Source organism: Lepidochelys kempii, chromosome 2, assembly GCF_965140265.1.
Source record: "Lepidochelys kempii isolate rLepKem1 chromosome 2, rLepKem1.hap2, whole genome shotgun sequence".
NCBI lineage: Eukaryota > Metazoa > Chordata > Testudines > Cheloniidae > Lepidochelys > Lepidochelys kempii.
In genome coordinates, this window is record NC_133257.1 from 158,681,862 (window position 1) to 158,706,824 (window position 24,963).

At 41.8% G+C, this 24,963-nt stretch overlaps 1 protein-coding gene across 2 annotated transcripts in view; it reads left to right on the forward strand.

Annotated features, from left to right (window-relative positions):
- SLC9A3 (solute carrier family 9 member A3) overlaps window positions 1-22,244 on the forward strand; it is a 78,662-nt gene extending 56,418 nt beyond the window's left edge. The window contains exons 10-17 of one of the 2 annotated variants that reach the window (XM_073332595.1): window positions 233-362; window positions 3,923-4,038; window positions 8,557-8,686; window positions 9,239-9,415; window positions 10,107-10,182; window positions 12,069-12,176; window positions 13,779-14,022; window positions 16,911-22,244. In XM_073332595.1, coding sequence (XP_073188696.1) covers window positions 233-362; window positions 3,923-4,038; window positions 8,557-8,686; window positions 9,239-9,415; window positions 10,107-10,182; window positions 12,069-12,176; window positions 13,779-14,022; window positions 16,911-16,914 — 985 coding nt within the window. In that variant the 3' untranslated portion in view covers window positions 16,915-22,244. Of the gene's footprint in view, window positions 1-232; window positions 363-3,922; window positions 4,039-8,556; window positions 8,687-9,238; window positions 9,416-10,106; window positions 10,183-12,068; window positions 12,177-13,778; window positions 14,027-16,910 lie in introns of those variants that run through there. The other variant, XM_073332596.1, reaches the window with a different exon arrangement.
- The last annotated feature ends 2,719 nt before the right edge of the window (window positions 22,245-24,963 follow it).

Consider the following 24,963-nt stretch of genomic DNA (forward strand, 5'->3'; position numbering starts at 1 on the left):
TGTGCCTGGTAGTTGCAACTCTCAAAAGTTTGTTGTGAATTGTGTAACTCCATATAAGGCTTTTCCAAATGTGCTTTAAATAAAGCAACAAAACATATTTCCCTGTGTTTATTATCCGATAAGGTGTATAACAATGCTTAACTCAAAGGAACAGCTGTTCAAGCAAAACTAAAAATGCTAATTATCATTTAAATTGATTGCTGCCGTTAAAAATGTTTGTTTAAATCACTAGGTGGTCCAATTTTGATCGGAAAATCCTCAGTAAAGTACTGATGAGAAGGTCTGCTCAAAAATCAAGAGACCAGATTCTTAATATTTTCCATGAGCTCAACCTGAAGGATGCTATTAGCTATGTGGCTGAGGTACTTTTAAACATCTTATCTTACACACTGTAACATCATATTTCTTTGTTTTAAATATTGCAACATTTCTCAACTTCCATGTATTAGGAGCGCTGAATCAAAAGCAAATCTACTTTTATGGTGAAATGGTATTTGAAGTGCATTGTGTCCCATTCTTACCTATTTATGTGATTGTGGTTCGTTGTATTACCTCTAAATTCCTCAGTGCCACTGGGTCCTGTATATGTCAAAGTTCTCTTCTGGTAGGTGTCATTTAGGAGTTTGGCTTCTGCCTCGGCATGCGTTGCGTAGTACCATGGTTTCATGGGAATTATGCAAGTGAGCATGTGCTAGTCAGCATGTGTAAAGGTGGCAGAATCTGGCTCCCTGTGAATAATTAAACAAGCTGTGGCTGAAGCAATAGTGTGCTTTCCAATGATGACTTGTTCAGAAATTAGCATTAGAGTAAGCAGTGCAGATGGCAGCTGCAGACTGAGAGCATCTGGGGGCTAGCCTCAAGGTGGAGCTTATTTTTGTAGCCAAATGAACTACAAGGTTGAAAAAGAGCTGGTTTTTTGTTTGGTTGGTTGGTTGGTTTTTTGGTTCATTAGCTTTCCAAAAAACTAACACCAAAACACAAAACGTTTTTGCTCCACCAGCAAATTCAGTGTTACTCGTGGGCAAAATCCAAAATCTTTTGGAATGGTTCCCAAGCTTTTTCATTTTGTGAGCCATGTCACAAGACAACAGTCTTTTTTTTTGGACCAGCTCTTCCTGCTCTACTATGTATTTGTTGGTTCTCTAATTGTTTAATTCTGCGGAACACCAGGAAGGAATCCAGACACCACAGTCTGAGAACAGCTGGCCTCTCAAATTCCTACCAATCTCTGGATACCAGCAGGCCAGAAAATTTCCTTGTTGTTCTCCCCAGCCTACCCCGTTAGTCTCGATATTGAGCAAGAAGGCTTTGTTGATCCGCACTCCTATGGCACATAGGCAGTCTTCAACTAATAGCTAGAACCTCATCTAGACTAAGAGCTTAGGTCAAAGTGTCTTGTTCTAGTTATCACACACAGAAAGGTTTCAGAATAGCAGCCGTGTTAGTCTGTATCCGCAAAAAGAAAAGGAGGACTTGTGGCACCTTAGAGACTAAAAAATGTATTTGAGCATAAGCTTTCATGAGCTACAGCTCTCTTCATCGGATGCATTCAGTGGAAAATACAGTGGGGAGATTTATAAACACAGAGAACATGAAACAATGGGTGTTACCATACACACTGTAACGAGAGTGATCAGGTGGGAGTGGGGGGGGACCTTTTGTAGAGATAATCAAGGTGGGCCATTTCCAGCAGTTGACAAGAATGTTTGAAGAACAGCGCGGCAGGGGGTGGGGGGGAGGAATAAACATGGGGAAATAGTTTTACTTTGTGTAATGACCCATCCACTCCCAGTCTTTATTCAAGCCTAAGTTAATTGTATCCAGTTTGCAAATTAATTCCAATTCTTGTCAACTGCTGGAAATGGCCCACCTTGATTATCACTAGAAAAAGGTTCCCCCCGCCCCGCTTTCCTGCTGGTAATAGCTCACCTTACCTCATCACTCATGTTACAGTGTGTATGGTAACACCCATTGTTTCGTGTTCTCTGTGTATATAAATCTCCCCACTGTATTTTCCACTGAATGCATCCGATGAAGTGAGCTGTAGCTCACGAAAGCTTGTGCTCAAATATATTTGTTAGTCTCTAAGGTGCCACAAGTCCTCCTTTTCTTTTTACACACAGAAAGGCCTCCAGAAGTATAACTGCAGATGAATATCCACAAAAGGACATTTCTACCTGTGACCAGAAATATCTGTAGCCTCATTTCATGCATTTAAGTGTCATGGGTATCATTTAAAAAACATTTCATGCTTCAATCAGTAATAGTTCTAGCAGTAATATAATTATGAACCTCATAGTCAGGTACCTTAAATATCTGATTTCCTTTTCACTGTAATATTTATGTAGGTGTTTCTATTTTCAGATGTCACAGTGATTTTTCTAATGCCATGGAACGGTTCCAAATTGCTTAGAACACAGATTACTATAAATTATGCATAGGTGATTGTACAGCACGGAACATAGGTTTTCTTCACCGTTGTCACAGGTCTCCTGAGTGTCCTTTCCAGCCTCAGTAACTGACCGCAGCCACTCCAGGTCTTCTTAACCACCACTGTGCTCTATTATATATTACATTTACAATCAATAGCCAGCTTCCCCACTTGCTTTCTGGGGAAAGGTACACTAGTAGTTTGAACAGCACCCAGTCCTGCCTAGTTGTTCCTTCCTTCAGGCACCCTACTCTCTCCAAGGCTTCCCTCCTGTCTGCCTAACTGCTGGGAATACTTCCACCCTATTAGCCTCTCAGCTGTATTGCCACTCAGTTAATTGGCCTCCTCTGCCAACTGCTTGTTTTTCAATCAGAGCTCAATTAATATAAACTGGCAGGGAGATGAGTGACAGGGTGTTAAGTGAGCTTCTGGCTCAGCACGCCGTGTTACAACCGTGTTTAAGCTTTCTTGATTCCTTTTCTGTGCATGGACATGTAAAATGGTCATGATAGAGCTATAGCTGACAAAATCACAATACATTAGCTTTGATCTTAAGAATAATGTACTTCTGTCAGTGGGAGAACTATTTTTCCACAGGTGTTCTGTTCACCGCTCATTGAAACATAGAATCAAGTCCAAGATCTCTGTGCTGCAATTTAAAGCCATATGTGGGATTGCCCCTCACTACCAGAGAAATTTTTCTCCTTCTGGGAGCATGACTTCACTCACTAGCTACAGTCCACCAGAACAATGAAAATGTCAAGTAGCAGGGGACACTGGCGAACACGGGAGACCAAAGTTTCACAGGAATTCACTTTTGTATCACCATGCAAAAGTGAAAGCAAAGCTTTTCAATTTAGCTTTAGTTCCTCGTGCATGCATACATTTAATGACTAATCAAACATTTGGTTCTTTCTTTCTGGGAAGAAAGAAAGAATTACTGCTGTCATATCTTGGAAGGTGTTCAGCTAGCACAGATATGGGTGCCAATATAAGAACCTAAATAGGTAGATGTTTGCAGGTGACTGACAAGGTGTTAGATGAAAAATGTTGTCCATTCTTGAAAGTAACCCTTTATATAGTGGAAAGAGGAATTCAAACTTTTTGTGACTCTCACTGAGGGCTTTTAGAGGTGCAGGGTACAATTTGCAGAAGATAAGGAGAAAGTGTATAACGTCCCTTTAAGTCTTCAAATTAGGGCCGTTAAGTGTGATTTAAGTGGAGTGGCTTTGGGCTGGCCCTCTGTACAAGGTTGACTTTTGCCCCAGGGAAATAAACCACGTGAAAAAAAAGAGACCTTATTTCTGTTACAAAAGAACCAGGAGAAAGTTGTATTTATGTGCCATTTGCCTACAGAAGCTTCAAAAATGATGCCATCTTTTTTTATGTTATGCAGTTTAGTCCTGGGTATAGCTGTGTTAACATCATATACCCTTTGACTGAAAGCCCTACCATTAAGCTGTCATGCACCTTATTTGTTTCTGTGAACAGGGAGAGCGTAGAGGTTCCCTGGCTTTTATTCGTTCTTCAAGTACTGACAACATGGTCAACGTGGACTTCAGCACTCCTCGACCAAGTACTGTAGAAAACTCTGTCTCCTGTTTACTGTAAGTAACTTTTTTTAGGGACTATTTTTGTTTAATTTTTGAGTTATATATGATTAAATACAAAAATTGGTGTTTACCCCAGTACAAAATGAGTGTCACATACTCCCCTGCTGACTTGGTTGCTTTCTCTTCTGATACTGATAACAGAGTGATTTTCAACAGTGACGGGTACGCCACACTGTTCTTTCTGTGCAAGCCCATTTTATTCTTTAGGTAAAAAGCATTACAGAGGAAACATATTAAAAACAAATAAAGAACCTACACGCATGCTAATAAGGGTTCACCCCGGCCCTAACATGGACTCTGGCAGGAGCAGTCCTTCAAACCCCCACCCAAGGGGATTCCTTGTGGTTACAACTCACCACAGCTTCAGCTCAGAACAGGCCCCCAGTCTTATGGGGCTGCAGTAGGCCTACTTCTTCCAACTCCTTCCCAAAAGGCTAGGGCTCTCCATGGACCAGGGGTTCTGTCCATTTGCTGGATCAGGAAGAAGGCCCTGAGCCAGTTTACAACCAGGCTATTTATCCAAAAATCCTTTCTTTGTCTTTCTTGGTTAGGGTGACCAGACAGCAACTGTGAAAAATCAGGACAGCAGGTGGGGGGTAATAGGCACCTATATAAGACAAAGCCCCAAATATCAGGACAGTCCCTATAAAATCAGGACATCTGGTCACTCTCTTCTTGGTTCATGAAGAATCCAGTTTGAACTAGTATATACACCTCTCTCCACGGAGTGGCTTCAATGGCTGATAACAAAGGAAGTATATTAGCATCCTCCTCACAGGTGCCAACTTTCTAAAGTGCCGGGGGGTGCTTGACCCCCAGCTCTGCCCCAAGGCCCCACCCCCACCTTGTCACTTCCCACCACCGTTCCACCCTAACCCCGCCTCTTCCAACCCAGTTCTGCTCCCTCCCCCAAGCATGCTGCATCCTTACTCCTCCCTCTTCCCCGCAGCGCCTCCTGCCTTCCGCGAAACAGCTGATCGCAGTGGGCAGGAGATGTGGGGAGGGGGGAACGCACTGATCTGCGGGGCCCACCAGCGGGTAGGAGGCGCTAGGAGCGTGGGGAGAGCTGATAGGGGAGCTGCCGGTGGGTGCTCACCATTTTTTCTCTGGAGCTAACCATGGAGCACCCATAGAGTCGATGCCTATATTCCTCCTCCTACTGGAGATTACATATATAGTCATTTTTTCACCTTTGCGGAAATCAGAAGCAGCTAAATGATTTTACACAAACCTTCCAAACTAAAATCTCCTTTGGTCAGAGACCGAGCATGAAAATTTTATCCCTATGGGTGAATTTTTCAGAAAGTTCCAGTGTGTAAGAACAGGGGATTATCATTCATAGAGTTTTGTATCCCTCCCTGTAGCCAGAGCCTTGTGTGTTACGTGATACCAGAGCCACAGAATCCACCCTTTACCATAGAATTGTTGTTCAGAATTCATTTTTTAAATGTTGTAAACTTTCTTTCTTTTTCTTTTTTTTTGTAAATTATGAGACATATTTCCTGGTATGCTTCAGCAGTTTGTGTCACTTCCATTATGTAAAGCAGCTGTAAACTGGGTACAACCTGCCAGTTAAACCAGATTTATGGCTGCTTTGAATTGCAGAGTGGTGAATTAGTTGCAATGTATCGATAAAGCTGGCCCTATACTTTTAGCAGCCGGCTATTGGTGAAACTAAGGCTTTGTCTACACTAGTACTTTTTGTCGGCAAAACTTTTGTCAGTCAGGTGTGTGAAAAAAACATAAGTGTCACCAACAAAAGCGCCAGTGTGGACAGCACTATTCCCGCAGAAACATGCTGCTTATAGTGCTGGTTGAAAAAAGGTACGCCCATTTGCTGAAAAATGTTAGTGGAAGAAAGTATGGGGGAGGGGGAGGATTCTTTTTAAACGAGAAAGTGGTATTTTCCCTAAAATTTAAAAACAGACATTTTTGCAAAATTTCATAATTGTTGAAAATTTTCATTTTGGGAAAAAAATGATGAAAATGAAGTTTCCACACAAAAAATCACAGATATTGAAATCCCATGTTTCAATTCAAAACTTTCATTGAAAAAATGCAAATTGTCTCTAGCTATTAATGTGCTTATCCCTTAATACCAAACTGCTTCCCATACCTTGGGCCAGATGCTTCCACAGTGTCACAGTTTCAGAGTTTAACTGCACCTTTGACACACACGCACCATGCTCTTATTCGAAGGCTCCCACATAAGGTTTCAGGCTCCCAGCCATCATATCTCAAGGGTGGAGCTCTGCATCTCTCTCACTCCAGATGAGGGGTTTAGGTTCATGGTCCTCTGCACTGCAGTTTGATTTCCCCAGCAGGTCTGACTGGGGTCCAGCACCTGTTGTTAACCTTTCTCCAGGGGCTACAACACAGTGACCAACTAGCCTTCATAAAACAAAATACATTTATTGTTAGGGTAAAGGCATTACAGGGAAAACATAAAAACAATAAACGTTCCTATATGCATGCTAACACCTTACCAGAGGTCACCCATCAGTCTTATGGGCCCCAGTAAGCCAAAGCCCTAGTAAGCCAAGGGTTGCTCTGCCCCACCCCTCCCTTGGACAGATGATAGTGTCCGTTTGCTGAATGAAAATAAGGCTCTGTGTTAGTTCAAATTCAGCCTTTTTATATCCAAAGCCCTTTCTTTGTTTGGGTCTCTGGGAAACCTAGTTTGAACCAGTATATGCAAACACCTCAGAGGACGGTGTACGGTGTTTCTCTGGAGTTGTTTACAATCCCCAGGGTGATCACCCCATTGTGTTTTTTAGTTCCTGGAGGAGCTGTGCTAACTCTCCCCCATGGAGCAGAACACAATCAGATGTAAATATTTAATAGATTTAATACATTGGTCCCCAAAGATGCTGCAAAATCTGTCACAAGTAGGACCTTACTTCTTGAGTAGACCCACTGATTTCAGTGGATCTACTCGAGGAGTACTGGGGCTGAATAAGGATGGTAGAACTTGGCCTCTTCTGTCCCCTCAGCTGCTGCCGAAACCTCCAGCTTCTCCTCTGATAGCTTCTGCCCTGCAGTTATGCATTGTCAATACAAACATCTGTGGCATATGAAAAACATAGGGGCAGAGTAAAAAAAAGAAAAAGCATGCAATACTAACATAAACAACACAGAAGAGACTATACCAATTGTATTATCATTTGCATATTTAATTCAACAAAAATCTCCTTGTTTGAATATTCCTGCAGTTGACACCAAATTTCCCATCTGGTACACAGGCATGCCACAAAAACTATAGAGATATGCAGGACAATATTGGTCCAACTTTCTGCAGCGTACATGGGTCTTGCCTACAGTATTCACTACTGGGCAAATTCAAGAGGTTTAGTCTCAAGTCACCTTTTCACCCTTTAGGAAAGAAAAATTCACACATTTGTGAGAAACAAATGGCACATAACATTTATTGGCATAAATTTAACTGTGATGTAAACAGTGGCATCGGCTACTCATGAGATGCAAATTGGTCTGACCACAGATGTAAGCGGTCAAGTACTACTGAATTAGGTATTCCCCGGGTATAGAAAACGAGTGTGACTAATAGCATAAGGATGGATGACCTAGCTCAGCGGTTCCCAAAGTTCTTTCTGCCAAGGATCTCTTTGGCACCTGACTAAATGTCCCAGACCCCTTTCATTATTTATACATAAGTTTCATGTCATTATTACTCTATTAGTTCGGTTCGTTTTGGCACCTCCAAAAATACACACACAAAGTTTAGTTCACTGGTCTCAGTTATTTCAGGGGCTCAGTTCTCAGCTTCGCCATAGAGTCCTGAAACCCTATACACGTACCTTTATCTGAATTTCTGTTTCCCCTAAATGTGGGTATTAATTGTGAGTGTTGTGAGTCTTGACATCTGTGGCAGAAAAAGTACTACTAAACCCTCACAGGGAGCGTGTAGTCCTGAATGGGCAAGTACTGGCATGACCAGGACGCCCCCACCAGCATGACCTCCCATGCACAGTGTGTGAGAAAAACGGTGTCCTCCATGCAGCAAAAGTGCCAGAAAGCTGTTCTGGCAGGTTCTGGCCCTGTCTCAAGGAACAGACCCCCGCATAACCCATAGCAGACCACCCAAAGGTCTGGGGACCCCACAGTGTGGGAACCACTTAGCTAGATTAATAGACCTTCCATCCTGCAGGTGCACAAGGATGGGATGTAAGAGTAAAAGAAGCAAACAGGCATAAGTTTATCAGATAAAGCAGATGATCAATCAATGCTAAATTGTTGCAAGTTGCACTAATTTGTCATTTACCTGCTTTTCCTGACCAAATTACATGATCACTGATGTTGTTGCTGAATCTGCCCGGAGGCTACCACCAGAGTTGTGCCCACTCACTCTAGACTACACTTGACCCATGATGATGTTTACTTGTTTTTATCCCATCCACACTTACCTTCATGTTTAAATATATTGTAGTGCATACTTTTTTCCCTCCAGTTAGTGATCTAGAAAAATGTTGTATGTATTTTAATATTCTGCTTCAGGAGAGAAAACGCCAGCTCGGTTTGTCTTGATATGCAAGCCTTAGAGCAGAGGAGAAAAAGCATACGAGATACAGAGGATACCGTCACTCACCACACGCTGCAGCAGTACCTTTACAAACCCAGACAAGAGGTAAGAGCACAGCTGCAGTGATCACCAGGTTTTCATTTGGCAGCCAGAAGAAACAAAATGCAGAAAATTGGTGGGAAACTCAAAATCAAAGGACAAATCTGCAAAATCAATCATTGACTGAAGATGGGCTCTGATCCTGCATACCTTTAATCATGTGAGCAGTCCCTATAACTGATTTCAATGGCACTGCTCAAATGAGAGAAGATTGCAGAATTGGGCCCCAGATCTGTTCTGCTGGTGGGTTGTTGATGGCCTGAAAGCTAAGTGGGTGGGTGAGGGTGAAATGAAGCATGTGAACTGAAGGAAGTCGGAGCGGTTTGATCCAGACCTGTTCTAGCCAGTGTGATTAATCTGAATGACTTTCAATCAATATTTTTCAAATTACCATACTTCTATGTAAGAAGGAAATAATTAACTACCTGGGATCCTGTTAGTGTGTTGACTTGTAATTAATTGTTTTTTGGAATCAGTTGTTTTTGACAGTTGCCTTGGTGCTGAGCCCCAGTTTGCATTTCTATATAAATAAATGTTCTCTTATCTTCCTGGCTACAGCACATACATCTGTACAGTCGGCATGAGATCATTCAGAATGAAGACGAAAAACAAGACAAGGAGATTTTCCACAGGACAATGAGGAAGCGCTTAGAGTCTTTCAAGAGTACCAAACTAGGAATAAACCACCCCAAAAAGCTCAACAAAAACCACAAGAGGGACCGGGGCCAAAAAAGGGTAAGGGGAATGCACTTAGGGCCAGGTCTCACCTGCCATTTACCCAGACAAAAGGCCTGGTGCTCTAGAGGAAGCATAGGGTAGTTTCAGCTCCCAGCATCAATCTCTTCCCCGTGGAAGCTCCTCAGAGGGAGTACTGGCGATTAAGACCCAAGCCAGGGGAGAGATCAAAATGTGGGATGAGTTGAGGGGCAGCACTGGGAGGTGGCATTATACCCTCACCAATCTTGCGGAACGTACCCGCCATTTCCCTCTGCACTGTGGGACCCTTCTTTTGGACGTGAGGGGATTCCAGGTCCAACAAGCACGGTGCCAGAAGGGTTGGCTCGGGTCTCCATGGAAGTTGCTGGAACTCAAGGGAGCTGATGGTTTGAGGCAATGAAACTCCAGCTTCTCCTGCATGGAGGAAGGAGGGACAAATCCAACCTGACTAATTGCAAAAGGATTAGGAAACGCTGCCACGTACCACTAATAGAGTTGTGTGTCTGCACTAACGTCAATGGGAGTTCTATGCAAAAACAAAATAAAGGCTTAAAATATCTAGGCATGGTCACCACTGCATTATTCCAGTATTATGTTGGTGAACTCCATTTCATTGGCAGAAAGCTGGGAAATCAGGCTCTCTGTATCTACAATATGTCCTGCATGGCGATCGCTGTCTGAGGTAACTTGAAATGTTTTACTTTTTCAGAGAACTAGTAATGCCATACCAAATGGAAAAATACCTTCCGAAAATCCAGTGCAAGATTTTACTTTGAAGGAAAAAGGTAATTGCACTGTCAAACAGTAGTTAACCAGATTTTTTTTAATCAGCTTGTATTTTGTTGGAAGAAGAGTGTTCTTGTGAAATTTCATGGCAGGAAAAAAAACTAAGTTGACATTAACAAATGTACTACTACCCATGTCACATTTCCCCCTCTCCGTGCCTAAAACAGATGCGTTTGGAAGGAAGTAATCAACATTTAAAAAATAAATATATTTTCATAGACAACTTGGTGACAAGCTGAAATTTAACCTACTTTATAACTAACTAACATTAACAAAACCAATGTTTAAAATCTTGAAATCCTAAAAATAATTGGAGGCCATCATAAAGAAGGCCACAACATAGATAAAATGTCAGCTACTGACTCATGACATGCTACAGCTAACTATGGCAATGGCTTTCTTTGTGATCCCACGGGTACGTACATGCGCCCATCATGACTTGCCCAGGCATCTTGTAAATATCAGTACTTTCTCTGAAAGCAGAGCAAGCAGGCTGGAACAGGAAGCCAGCATAACATGTACATGAATGGAAAGACAGTATAGCCAAATATTGTGCTGACCCTAAATGCAACCCCAGTGACTACAGCACAGAATTTGGCCTTGCAAATCTAACTTTGGGCTTACTAGCGTTGGGAGTGTCCCTAACAAAAAAAGGAAAGAAAAAAACTTGCACTTTCAATTTTGCATTTAAAGAAAAAGATCCTTTGATCTGAGTTTCAGCTGTCTCTTTGCAGGTGCTGTTGCACTTGCTGGAGTCCATCACAGTAAGTTGCATCTGATGCCACCTGCCATGGCAAGTTATTATAAGGCATTGAGTTAAATTCTTTCCTCAGTTACCCATGCAACCCTGCTGATTTTAAAGAGGGCTGTGAAGTAGTGAGGGAGGGGTGTCAGAATTTTCCTCCTAGCTTTCAAAAAGGAATCGTGTGGGTGTGGGAGGTAGAAACTACGGTCTGCAGAAACTCTGAGCTCAGGTATTTGCTCTCTATCAGTTTATTAGCATTTATTTTTATTGCCAGCAGCAATATATTGGCTGAATAATATTTATACTTTTATAGCTCCTTTGATCTTAAAGTGTTTCCCAAACATTAACTAATTAGGCCTTCCATCACTCCTGTGTTAAGGCATTTTCCATAGAGGGGTTGATAAGGGATTTAATGTAGGGGGATCATTTCACCTGCCACTGATATGGAGCTGCCTCTGGGGGGAAAACACAGCAGGTGTTTAACCACATACAGCAGCACTACATAGTGGTTTGGGTTGAGAGGTGGGAAAGAACATCATAGCCACTGCAGGGGGGAGTGTAGATTGGCAGGAATTAATTAACCAAGTTTGAAATGATCCAGGACACTGGTATTAACCCCTTTATGAAAATGCAGTGGGATCTTCAATTACCACAAGTTGTCAGGACCTCCATTTTGTATCCCATTTGAAAGAGAGCGCCTCGAGCAGCACAGAGACCCCTGACGCTATGCTCCAGCTTCCTTTCAGCACTGGGGTAAGCAGGAAAAGGGCCACTTTCTGAATCAGCACTTGCTGCAGTTTGTAAGCTTTTCCTGCAGCTCTCCTATCCAAGTACTCATCTAGCCCAATCCCCTTTAGTTTGGAAAAGTAAACATAATTACAGCACAAGATACTGATGCAGGAGTGAACCAGGAATCAAATATTAGTGACCTGATAAACTGGAAATTAGATGTGTACAGAATTTAGTTCTAAAGGTACAATGATTGCTTTCAAAACGTACGTTTACCCAGATTTACATTGAAGATTTACTATACAAATCTTTAATACTCACACTAGCATCAAGAAGCTACCAAATAACACTTTGGGTCAAATCTTTTAGGAATCTCTAGTGCACACTGATTTTTTTTATATTTTCTTCCAGATGTGGAATTTTCTGATCCAGAAGAAAATTATGAATCTCTGCATACGGGCAAAGGAGTTGACTTTTTAGCTAATGTCACTAAGCAGAATTGCACAGATGCTACCTCTGGTAAGAAAATAGATTATAAATGCAGAATTTTCTTCAATTACAAAGCAGTTTATTGGATTTTTTGTTAATAGCTTTCTACTGATGATATTGACAAAGGTTGTGGTCATGACTGCATAACCTGGCTGTGAAATGACTGATCACTTCTAGAGACAGGAAAAAATTATTCTAGAGTTGTCCTGATTTTCCAAGTCAGCCAGTATTCAGCCATTTTGAATTGATTTCTGCTTTGTCAGGAATATATACGTCAACTTGACTCAAATATGTTTTCTTCGTTTCCTCTTGATGAGGAATGTCTCTCCCCAAAATTACTGTGTCCTGGGGCCCAGAACTGGCAATAGTTAGTCCAGTATAAATTTAAATTCCAATATTATTCTAGTGACCCTGCAGAGCTAGAAGCAGGGTCTTTCCATCACTGGAGATTGCCAGCTTTCCAGTGGGACACGCAGCTCTTGCTTCCAGCCTTGGAAAGTTCAAAGACATCAGATTTTAAAACAGTGACATGTTCATGTCTAGAAGAAGCTATTTTAGATAATGTTTACGGTTTTAAAATGTGTTAATTTTCCCTCTCTCTAATCCCGGTCCAATAGGACTCACAACATAGTAGTTTGTTTTCTGTAACACGTGGCACGTGCAGGCTATGTGAAGGTGCAGTGTAGTATAATACTTCTGTTGGATTCATTTGAATATAACCAAACTCATTCTGATAGAACTGTTCTAATACACCGCAACCCGAGGGATACTGTGTTTAGGGTGCATATAAAGTAGCTATTAATGCTCCAGAAAAGAATGAGGTTTCAAACAGGACCTAGACTGTGATTTTTAAAATGTTATTTTACGGTTCACCACGTGCAGATTTGATATTTGTTTTAAAAGGGCTTTGTTACCTGTTTCCACACATACAAAAATGGTACTTTTGACTGTTTTGGCCTGTTTCTCCTCTTGCACACATTTTACACTACTGTAAATCCACTGACTTCAGTGGAATTATTGATTGTCAGAGGAGAATCAGACCCCCATCCTGTTATATACTCTTACTATGTGGGTTTACACTATAAGTTCTAGGAGACTGGGGAGCCAAATTTACCAGTATCCTCTGACTTCGTTGTGCTGCTGTAGTGATGCCAAAAAGCCATAAACCTGTCTTAATGGGCTAGTTAATCCAGGCGTGAATCTCCTTTGCATTACTGGGGTGATGCAAAACAGCTGGTCAGTCTAGCCCTAGGTATCAATCTTTCAAATATGTTTAATTTTTAAATTGGTACATTTTACAACAAACTAGAACTGAGCATATTTGGTATGATTGATTTAAATCCAATCAATTTGTTTGGATAAACTGTGCATTTAGGTTTTTCTGTCGGCAGAGCCTTCAGCCATAACTGCCAATGATAGGTCTTTTGTCGGTTTGTTTGATTTGTTTTTTAATCAACTGAGACTTTTAAAATAGCAAAATGACCAGCAGTAACCAGGCATGTGATCAGAAAGTTGAAAAACTATATTTGTTTATGTTTTATTACATTATGGCCATATTCCTGGGCTAAAGATCCTATTTGCTGCCAGTTATGTTATTTTCCAACTGAATTTATCACTCATAAACTTTTGTAGGAATTGATAATCCAGTATTTTCAGCTGATGATGATCAAAGTATCTACATGAAGTTCCCTCCATGGTTATCTGATGAAGATTCTGTAGTACCATCACAAAGGGCCCGAGTACAGTTACCGTATTCTCCAAACAACTTCAGACGACTCACCCCATTTCGCCTCAGCAATAAATCTGTAGATTCCTTTTTGCTAGCAGATGGCCCAGAAGAGCGACCCAGAGCTTTCCTCCCAGAAACAACGCATATGTAATATTTTAAAATTGACCTTCATTTTTATTTTTAATCAGTCTCTCTGTCGGTTCTGGCCTCCTGACAGCTTTCCTTGTCTTTTTTTGTCTTTTTCAAGTATCTTTCTCTTCCTTGATTTTTCTGCATCTGAACATCTGCTATTCGGCTCCAGTTTGAAACTCGTACTTTTAAAGAAAATTGGTTATCTTTATATGTTTAGGGCCAGATCCCTTGCTGGTGTAAATCATCACAGCTGCTTGGTCTACACCAGACCTTTGTCTGGGTTTCAACATTTCTTGTGCTATTTTAAAACCAAAAACATTTCACGCACTTGTAGGTTATGTACTATTTGTTTTTCCTGGTTTTATTCTGTTGTATGGCTTAATCAAACTATTTATATTGTGGGACCAATTCTGCCCATTGCTATAGGGATGAAACTCCCGCTGAAGTCACATCACATGAGACTGAATTCAGATTTAACCTAATATCTCCTAAAGTGATAAACTCTTGTCTTCAGTAACTTCAAGTGGGCCTCATCTTTATGTGTTTGTACAGTGCCTAGCCTAATGAAGCTGGAGCATTTAGCCACAACTAATAAATAATACTAATAGCCACAGCAATACATTACTTAAGATAAAGTTTAAAAATCAGGTACAGCTTGCTATAAACATTGCATTTACTTTGTATAGGTGGTGATGACTACATAAGGGGCAACACCTTGGGGAAGTTAGACCCCCCCCATTTTTATTAGAGCACTGACATTCATTTCACCATAAGAATGGCCATACTGGGTCGTATCAATGGTCCACCTAGCCCAATATCCTCTCTTAGGACGGTGGTCAATGCCAAGTGTTTCAGAGGGAATGAACAGAACAGGCAATTATTGACTGAGCCATCCCCTGTTGTCCACTCCCAGCTTCTGGCAGTCAGAGGCTAGGGACACTCAGAGCATGGGGTTGCATCCCTGACCATCTTGGCTAATAGCCAGTGATGGACCAATTCTCCGTGAACTAACTTACTTGTTTTTTGAATCCAGTTATAGTTTTGGCTTTCACAACATCCCCTGGCAGTGAGTTCCACAGGTTGACTGTGCATTGTGTGAAGAATACATCCTTAGGGTTTTGAGTTGAGTTTTAAGTTGTGTATTTATAGAAAGCTTTACCTTATTTTTAAACTTTAAGTAATATTTTAATGTAGTTGCTCAAGACAGTAAGTTGTCACCTCTACAGGTTATCAGTTCAAATCTGAATTCAGCCACATGTGAAATGAATATTTTAGTTTCACTTTAATCCCCCAACACAAAATCAGCCCACAGTTTGAGACATTTCTATAACCGGCACAGTCATTGCTGTAAATGGGATGGCTTAGGTCACAATTCAGTCATTATAACACAAAACCTAGGCAATGCAGAGATTTAGCAACAAAACACAATAAACATGGGCATGGTCTATGGTGGAATAATTAAACACAAAGACAAGGCCTAGTGTCATCTCTGAACCAGCAACTGAATTATTTAGATAACTTGAGGGTGCTTCCAGCTGAGAAGGAGAGAACCATATTCGAATAAATGAGCCGGAAACACCCTCCTATTAATATTGTCCTAAAAAATATATGTACGTATTTAGAGCCTGACTGGCATGTGCATTTACTCTAGCTTCATGCCTTTGGAAGAGATCGTTAGCCACCTGAGTTCAAAGGAAACACAGAACGCAAACTTTCCTTGGCTCTGAGCAGTGCAGAAACCTGACTGCAATGGAGTTTCGTCGTCATCTGAAATGGAGTAAAAAGAGAAAGTTACATTTCCCTTTTATCATGGCTCATATCTGATGAGCAGCAGTGATGCCTTTAGCTCGGTCCAGGTAGTGAAGTATGATGTGTCCTCTTCACCAGTGGAGTGGAGTTCAGCTGTCTTTTGGTCTTATGTTTTGTTTAGCCAATTTGCAATTATAAGTCTTCTTATTATTTAAAAAAATAGCCATTTGGAGTTACTGCTAGATAAATGAAATAGTATTGGAATACTGTGTGGATTAAACATATAAAAAACGCTATCCCAGACTTTAAACGTATCTCTGACACTCACATCACTTGTTCACATGGAAACTATCTGACACTTTCTTTTTCATTGGAAATATTTACATATATTGCACAATATTGACTTCTGTCTCTTATGACCTGCTAAACTTCTATTAACCTTTGTCCTTTATTCCATTCTATTGCCTTGATTGTTACTGAGTTTATAATTTAGAATAATACAATGGTATGTAATGGCTTTTTGTGCAGATAAATTTGTGGGGTATATTTACAGTCACTGCACTTTGACTGTGGTTTCCCTCAAGGTTGCAACTGGGAGTGAGTTTGCTGGATAAAAGTAACTTGTCACATGGGTTAAAACAAGTTTAAAAAAGAGTAAGGTCCAAGCAGCCTCAGCTTTATTGAAAAGACCTTACAATGATCCCTTTAAATGCATCTTATATGGTAAAACATTCCAGTGTAAAAATAGCATTGGAACCCAAATTATTTAGAATTCCGTAGCTGATCCTTACAATTCAATACTCAAGGCAACATTGCTTATAAAAAGAAATACATTTAAATGGCCACATGATGGCACTGTCCCCTAAGAATCTGGAACAGGCTGATGATGCACTTGACAAACACTGGGCTAAATTCTTTCTTGACTTCCACCCTGGGCAATTCCATTAGCTTCACTAAGGTTGTACAGGGTGGGAGTTGGGGGCAGAGTTTAACCCACTGGCTCTGAGAACAGATTTACGTTCCTAAAGAGACATTACCTTCAGCAAAATAGCAACAGCAAAGGGATGGATCTGAAATCAATATTTCAAATGAAAATCAAGCTTGTACAAGAAGTCAATATTTACATACTTCTGTGTTTAATTTTACCAATGTAGGTGACACGAGCCATAGTGCTGCAGTGACAGGATACTCTTTCTCAGATGAGAAACTGCTGCCTTGGAAACCTGACCAAGCAAAACAAAATGCCTCTGTTTCAGAGAAACCCCTCCACTTCATTCCATCTTGCCTTCAAAGGCCCTGGGCACAAAGCTGTTCTTCACTGGAAAACCGAGGAAATACAACTCTTTCTACTATCTCAGAGCACATGACTTCTTATGACCCAAACCTAACAGAAGTCTATTGGAAAGCAGTCTCAGATACGAATAACAAACCACCTGTCAATTCAGGATATTGTTCTGAAACTAGTTATGAGCCAGTGAATTCACAACAAGACAATTCTGTAGCTATGCAAGAGAGGCTAGAGGAATCTAACCCTAAGGAAAACCAAGAGAAGAAAACTTTGCTTAACGCACAAGCCCACTACAGATCTGCCGCAGCCAGGCGTGTACAAAGCCGACGCTCTTTTCATAGACCAAAACCTTTGCAACATCCCAAACTTCAAAAGTTAGCATCTCTTCCATCATCTTGTCACATCCCTCCACATTCTCTGGAACAAGAAGAAACACAGCTTTGAGCCTGGACTTACCTAACAGAAGACAAGTGTAGCGAAAATGGACAAAGTCTCTGGAAAAAGAGAGAGAGAGTGAGAGAGAGAAACTCAAAGCATTGAGACTTTTTCTTGTACCATTTAAAGAAAGAGAAAGAAAGAAACACTGGGGTCTACTTTTCTGCTGGACATACACTAGTAATTCCTCATTCACATTAAAGGGACTTATGTGGTTGAATCAAGTTGATAACGATGCCTCCATTTTTCATCTAAACTGTTACAAAGATAAATTCTGAGGGCTATAATGAGAATCTTTTCAAAAGGGAAACCGATGTTGGTTTTCAAATTAAAAATAGTTTTAATTATGCCATATATTTCCATAAAACATCATTAAGGCAATACATTGCATCTGTAACATTAATAATGCAGATCAATATTCATGCTGTGTGAAATTGCTATATATGAGGCCAATGGTTAAATCTCTTGCTTGCTAAATCTATTCCGGTTGAAATAGATTAGTGCCTCTTTATTAAATGTGAAAGCTGAAGAAGAAATATTATCCTACTGTTGAATTTTTGTATCATTGTGAAAAGCTAATTTAATTGTAGATTTTTTGATTCTCTATTGTAAATTCTTGGGGTGAAATCTTGGCCCCACTGAAGTGAATGGGAATTTTGCTGTGGATTTCAATGCGGCCAGGATTTCACCCTTGTTATCTGTTTTAAGTGGTGCTGGGAATTAAAGAATGTACAGAGATAGAATAGAATTATAATTTACATGGTCCTAAACATCTCATTTATATTCTTAATTAAGCTGCTCTTGTTCAAATAGCCTCAGTCCCACAAAAGTGAAGACATAGGTGATTTATCTGGCGACTTAGGTGTCTTCCAAATTATCTGTTAAGTCTTCCTATTTATACATAACCCTCTCTGGATATTTTTTGGGAACAGTGATTTTCCCCTATACTGTCATCTTCTGTGTCCTTTGACACATTGCATAGGTGCCATGATGACTCAGGATGTTGCTATTTTGTAAGTACTGTATACCGACATTTTGGCTATACTGTATATATATATTTGTAGATATTCGGAATTAGAGTTTTTATTTTCCATTTTTTTTGCTAAATGACGATCATTGAGATTCTACCAGATCTCCTCTCCTTACAAGCCTGATCCAACCCTCAGTGAAGCCAGGGAAAGTTGTATTAGTCCCTGTATGAAAATAAAGTACAAGTGAAAGGCTCTAAGGACTTTATATTTCCATGCAAGACTTGAACTAACCGTGCATGTCAGATGGCTCCAGGCTTAGTTTAGCAGCTTCATATACAATTTCTTCCTCTGTGGTGACATTATATTCAGTATAGCCCCAATCCCAAGACTGTGAGGCAGATCCTCAGGCGGTGTAAATAGTCATAGTCCCCATAGGTGCTTTTAAAAATCCTATTAGGCACCTATCTGCACCTTTAGGCACCTACATTCTTTTAAAAATCTGGCCCTACATGCCTAATTAGCTCATAAAAAGGGGACTTACTCGCCTAAATCACTTAGGCACTTTTAAAAGTTTTAACCCTATAGCTAGAACTCAGATGTTACTTCAGATTCTATGGCCCAGATTTTCAAAAGTGGCTTCTAATTCTGGCTGCCTCCATGCTTGGGTGTCCAACTTTAGACACACTGGACACCCAAAAAATAAAACAAGTGGCAGCTTGCGGAAATGCTGGCCCTATACCTTTTTTCTGTCTGTGGCCTCTTAGCTGCTAGTGGTGATGCTCAGATACCATGAGAATGGACATTATGTAGAAAACTAGGTAGATAAATAACCTACTCCATAGGGACTGGATTCAAATTACCAGCTCATTGTACACAAACCATCTAGTAGTTCTGTTTTCTTTCAGTCCTCCTGTAGCCCAACATTGACCACCTAGCCAGCCATTCTTACTCTGAATGGGGAATATCATCTTGCTTGGAATAAAGTCCTTAGAAACCATAGCAGGTCTAGCACCTAGGTGTATGATTTGATGTCAGTGTAATTCTTTGTGAACTGAGTAAATTATGATGTATTTTTATTATTGTTTTGGTGCAGGGAAAATATTTTGTAACCATAGTTCTGGGTATTATTAATAGGCGTGATTACTGGAATTTTACTCATCCCTGTGATGAGGCATGTGGATCCTTTCTGAACGCCACACTTAGACTGACCCATTATACAGCAAGAGAAACACTTTGGGCCACATTCTCCAATGCCTTGCACCTAGAAGAATCAATTACACCCACAAAATCTTCTCCCCAGTTAACCAAGTGGCGAATTTTGATTTCATAGCATTTTATACCTATTGTGCCCAGGTGTAAGTGACTATACAAGATGCTAGGCAGTGGAGAATCCGTTCTTTATTCTGAATGTTTTTGAGCCACATTCACCAATAGGCTCTGGCTGCTTAGCACTGCTCTGCTGATGCAAGAGCAACCTAACTGGCCAACTCAGCCAGCATGGTGGCTGTTTGCATCGCTAGAATGGCACAAAGCAGCCAAGGCATTCTGGTGAATCTGGCTCAATATTTTTAGGGTATTTTTCATAGTCCCAGAAAGGCAGCAATTGTTCTGTCGTATCCCAGCATAATGCCTAAGAATGAACAACAGAATAAGTCAGATTCCATTTCCAGATGCTGGTTTTCTATTAAAAACATTCTTTTCCTATTACTTTTGTGCAAATTTCCTTGCTATGTTGTAGCAGTAAGGAATGGAGCATCACACATTGACACTGTAAGGAGGCCTGGACTCTAAGCTACATTTTCAAAAGTGCTCACAAACTATCTGTACACATGCAAACGTCCGTGTATACCTGCAAACCCTGATTTGCCTGTTTGTGCTTATGCAAGGATGGGGACTCTTGAATATGTAGTCTTATAAATTCATGGTGTCACATCCTGTTCTAGCAAATTGATATAGCACACAGGATGGGTAAACAAAACCATCTATACAAATACAACAGGAACTGGAAAAAATAGGAGTTTGTAAGCTTTGGTGTGTGTTGCAGGCTGTAGCCCCAATATCAGGGGTTCTCAACCTGAGGGTCAGGACCCCTCAGGGGGTCGTGAGGTTATTACATGGGGGGTCGTGAGCTGTCAGCCTCCACCCCAAGCCCTGCTTTGCCTCCAGCATTTATAATGGTGTTAAATATATTAAAAGGTGTTTTTAATTTATCTGGGGGGTCGCACTCAGAGGCTTGCTATGTGAAAGGGGTCACCAGTACAAAAGTTTGAGAACCACTGCCCAATATAGTTTGCTGAGATATTAAAAAACAAACAAACAAATGTTAACAGAATTTTACCAACAGAAATCACAGAAAGACATTTATACAAAAAGCATCTAATTCTCCTTGTGTGTACTAATGAAGGTTTGCCAGCGTAGCTATAGCTGTACAGGCAAACCCTCTTAGTGTAAGATACAGCTTATATCAGTTCCCTGAACAAAATAAGCTACAAAAACAGGGCCTTTTTTGCAGGTGTAACTGTCTGTACAAAGATCTTTTTCACATGTGTAATGGACATTGCTGTGAAGAAAAAACTTCAAGTGTAGACAAGGCCCTACTCTACTGTAACTTCATTGACTTTCATGGATTTACTCCTGATTTACACCAATATTGATGACAGGAGAAATAGGCCCAAAGAGTGTATAGTCTGCCTCATTTCAGCTCCATAACCTTTCTTGTGCACTTTCGAGTTGCAAAATATATCCATTTGGTGCAGATATTGAGCAAGATCCTCAGCAGCTATCAATTGGTGTAGTGTCATTAACTTCAATGCAGCTACCCAAAGGTATACCAGCTGCAGATGTGGCTCTATTCATTACGAGTGGTATTTTCCTAGCTCTTTTCACTTTAATTTCATAATGTAACCTTCATGATTTAAGCAAATAGTTAAACCATAAAGTATAAATAATAGGTCTGATTCCTTGCACCTTGTCTAGTCAGTTTCATCTGAGAAAAATGAGTGTGAAATGCTACCAAGTCAGGATGGATTTTGTATGGTAATAGTGACTTCCCAAAGTGCAAAGCAGTGAAGAATCAGGCTGTAAGGACCAGCTTTTCAGCTGGTAAATCCGCATAGCTCTGTTCAGGCTAGTGGAGCTGCTGCTGGTCTACACCAGCTGATAATACGGCCCTTCTGAATGTGTTCTCTCGTAGAAAGAAATATACTTTGTAGTCTGTGAGGAATTCCACGGACACTATTTATTGAGTGTGTATCTATGGCCTACTCTTTTGTACAAAGATCAAATCCATAAATATTTGAGATCTTTTCTACAAATTTCGCTCCAGAGAGGATTTTTTATGTTTATTATGCTGCACTATTAACCTACTAATGTTAAAAAAAAAAAAAAATAGGAAGAGTGTAGTCTGCATTAGGAGGTAGTTGGCCTCTCTGAGCGGTGAAGATACTTGTATGAAATGCTATTTTACAAATGTATGTGATCTAATCATTTTATGTAATACAAGTTGGAAAATGATGTGCCTTAAAATGTCATTCTCTGGACAGCTTCTGTTTGGAGATTTCGTGTGCACTTTCCAAACCGTGTTAGTTTCCTTCTTATATTTTTAAACAGTAAATTTGCTCAACTAAAATGCCTTTATAAAAATGTTTTAAAAGCACATTACGATGAGAACTTCGGCAATAAACTGTATGACTTTGGTTTAATCATGCTACAGTTGAAAAACTGGTTTATGTAGCAAGTCCATCTCTGATAAATCTTTACAAAAACACTCCAGCATTAAAAATAATTCACTGAAACACAGCTTCATTGTTCTGGCTATTTTAAAGCTTATACTTTGCATGCACTACTGGTGAGAAGAATGCGGCTACTGTTATGTAGGCAGGTATAATGTATCTGATTCTGCTTGAACCTCTTGATCAAATGCATGAGAATTAACTGAGTCACAGATCTAAAAATTGTCTATTCAGTTTGAGAAAGGCTGGGCATGTGAAAGCCACTTAAACTTGGGGACACTGTTTGCACTTTCCTAAAGGCTGTGCTGAGACTCTTTCTACACCTACTAGCCTCCTCTATGGTTTCTTTAAAATTAAAGTATGATAAAGTGATCATTAATTTCTATCCCCAATCCGAAATATTTTACAACTGTGAAATGGAGAAAACTGACTAGGCAATAGTACTGTAGAAAAGGACTTGGAGTTATAGTGGATAAGAAAGAGAATGTGAGTCAACAGTGTGATGCAGTTGCAAAAAAAAAGCTAACAACACTCTGGCCTGTATCAGCAGGAATGTCATATGTAAAACGCAGGAGGAAATTGTTCTGCTCTAAGTTAGCACTGGTAAGGCCTCAGCTGGAGTACTGTGTCCAGTTCTGGGCGCCACACTTGCTGAAAAAAGTGAACAAAGTGGAGGGAGTCCAGAGGAGAACAACTAAAATGATAAAAGATTTAGAAATCCTGACTTATCTGGAAAGGTTAAAAAAAACTGGGTATATTGTCTTGAGAAAAGAGGACTGACAACGGTCTTCCAATGTGTTAAGGGCTATTATAAAGAGGGTGATGATCAATTGTTCTCCATGTCTACTGAAGGTAGAGCAAGAAGCAATGGGTTTAATCTGCAGCAAGGGAGATTGAGATTAGCTATTAGGAAAAACTGTCTATTATCAGGGTAGTTGAACTCTGGAATAGGCTTCCAAGGGAGGTTGTGGAATCTCCATCATTGGTAGTTTTTAAGAACATGTGCGATAAATACCTGTCAGGGATGGTCTAGGTTTACTGGGGGCTGGACTAGGTGACCTGCCAATGTCCCTTGCAGCTCTACATGTCTATGATTCTAAGTGACAACACTGTGCTACTTATCAAAGATATCATTTATAAAAACCAGGGCTTGTCAATTAATCACAGTGAACGCCTGCAATTAACTGAAAACAAAATTACCACTTTTTTTTTTAATGTGTTAATTGCATACCTCTGGGTGGGGAGGAAGGCATCGGTGGCTGGCGACGGAAGCCCCAGCCCACAGCTCCACAGGCGATGGTGGAGAGGGCGGCCTGAAGCCCCGCACCGGGCTGGAGCCCTGAGGGCTGATCTATGTTGTGCTAGCCACAGTGGTCCAGTAGAGATCATGTGGAGTTTCATGCACTCCTCTCCCTCCTCCTGGCACCTTAAGGTCTCCTGGGGCCCTGGGCCAGATAGGGTTGCCAACTTTCTAATTGCACAAAACCAAATACACTTGCCCTGCCCCCCGCCTTGCCCCTTCCCTGAGGCCCCACCCTGCCCTACCCCTTATCTGAGGCTGCGCCCCCACTCCATCCCCCCTCCCTCTATTGCTCACTCTCTCCCACCCTCAGGCACTTTCACTGAGTTGGGCAGGAGGTTGGGGTGCAGGCTCTGGGGTGAGGCAAAGGATGAGGGGCTTGGGGTACAGGAGTGGGCTCTGGGCTAGAGCCAAGGGGTTTGGAGTGCAGGAGCAGGCTCGGGGCTGGGGCAGGGCAGTTGGGGTGCAGGGGGGGGTTCTGGGTCCAGCTGGGAGTGTGGGCTCTGGGGTGGGGCCAGGGATGAGGGGTTTGGGTGCAGGAGATTGCTCTAGACTGTAGCCAAGGGGTTCGGAATGCAGGAGTGGGCTTAGGGCTGGGGCAGGAGGTTGGGGTGTAGACGGAGGTGCTGGCTCCAGCTGGGAGTGTGGGCTCTGGGGTGGGGCTGGGGATGAGGAGTTTGAGGTGCAGGAGGGGGCTCAGGGCTGGGTCAGATGGTTGGGTTGCAGGAGGGGGTGTGGGGTGTGGGCACCAGGAGTTTTGGTGCGGGAGGGGGCTCAGAGCTGGGGCATGGGGTTGGGGTGTGGGAGCGGGTTCGGGGTGCGGGCTCCAGCCTGGTGGCACTTACCTCAAGCAGCTCCCGGTTGGCAGCACGACAGGGCTAAAGCAGGCTCCCTTCCTGCTGTGGCTCCACGCTGCTCCTGGAAGCGGCTGGCATGTCTGGCTTCTAGGCACAGGGGCAGCCAGGAAGGCTCTACACGCTTCCTGTGCCCACAGGCACTGCCCCGCAGCTCCCATTGGCTGCGGTTCCCAGCCAATGGGAACTGTGGAGCCAGGGCACGGGCAACATGTGGAGCTTCCCTGATCACCCCTGTGCCTTGGGGCTGCAGGGACAAGTCAGCCACTACACAGGAGCTGCACAGAGCCAGGGCAGGCAGGAAGCCTGCCTTAGCCCACTTTGCTACCAACCAGATTTTAACAGCCTGGTCAGCAGTGCTGACTGGAGCCGCCAGGGTCCCTTTTCGACTGGGTGTTCTGGTCGAAAACTGGACACCTGGCAACCCTAGGGCCAGAGCAAGTGCGGGGGCCTCAGCTCCAGAACCATCACCCCACCCCGACCCTTAAGTCTACTGTCCTCCCGTTCCATTCCTTCTGCCTGTGGCCCCACCCCTGTTCCGCCCACGATCCCACCCCATTCCACCCCTTCCCCCATGGCCCTGCCCCTGTTTTACCCATGGTTCTGCCCCATTCTACCTCTCCCACTG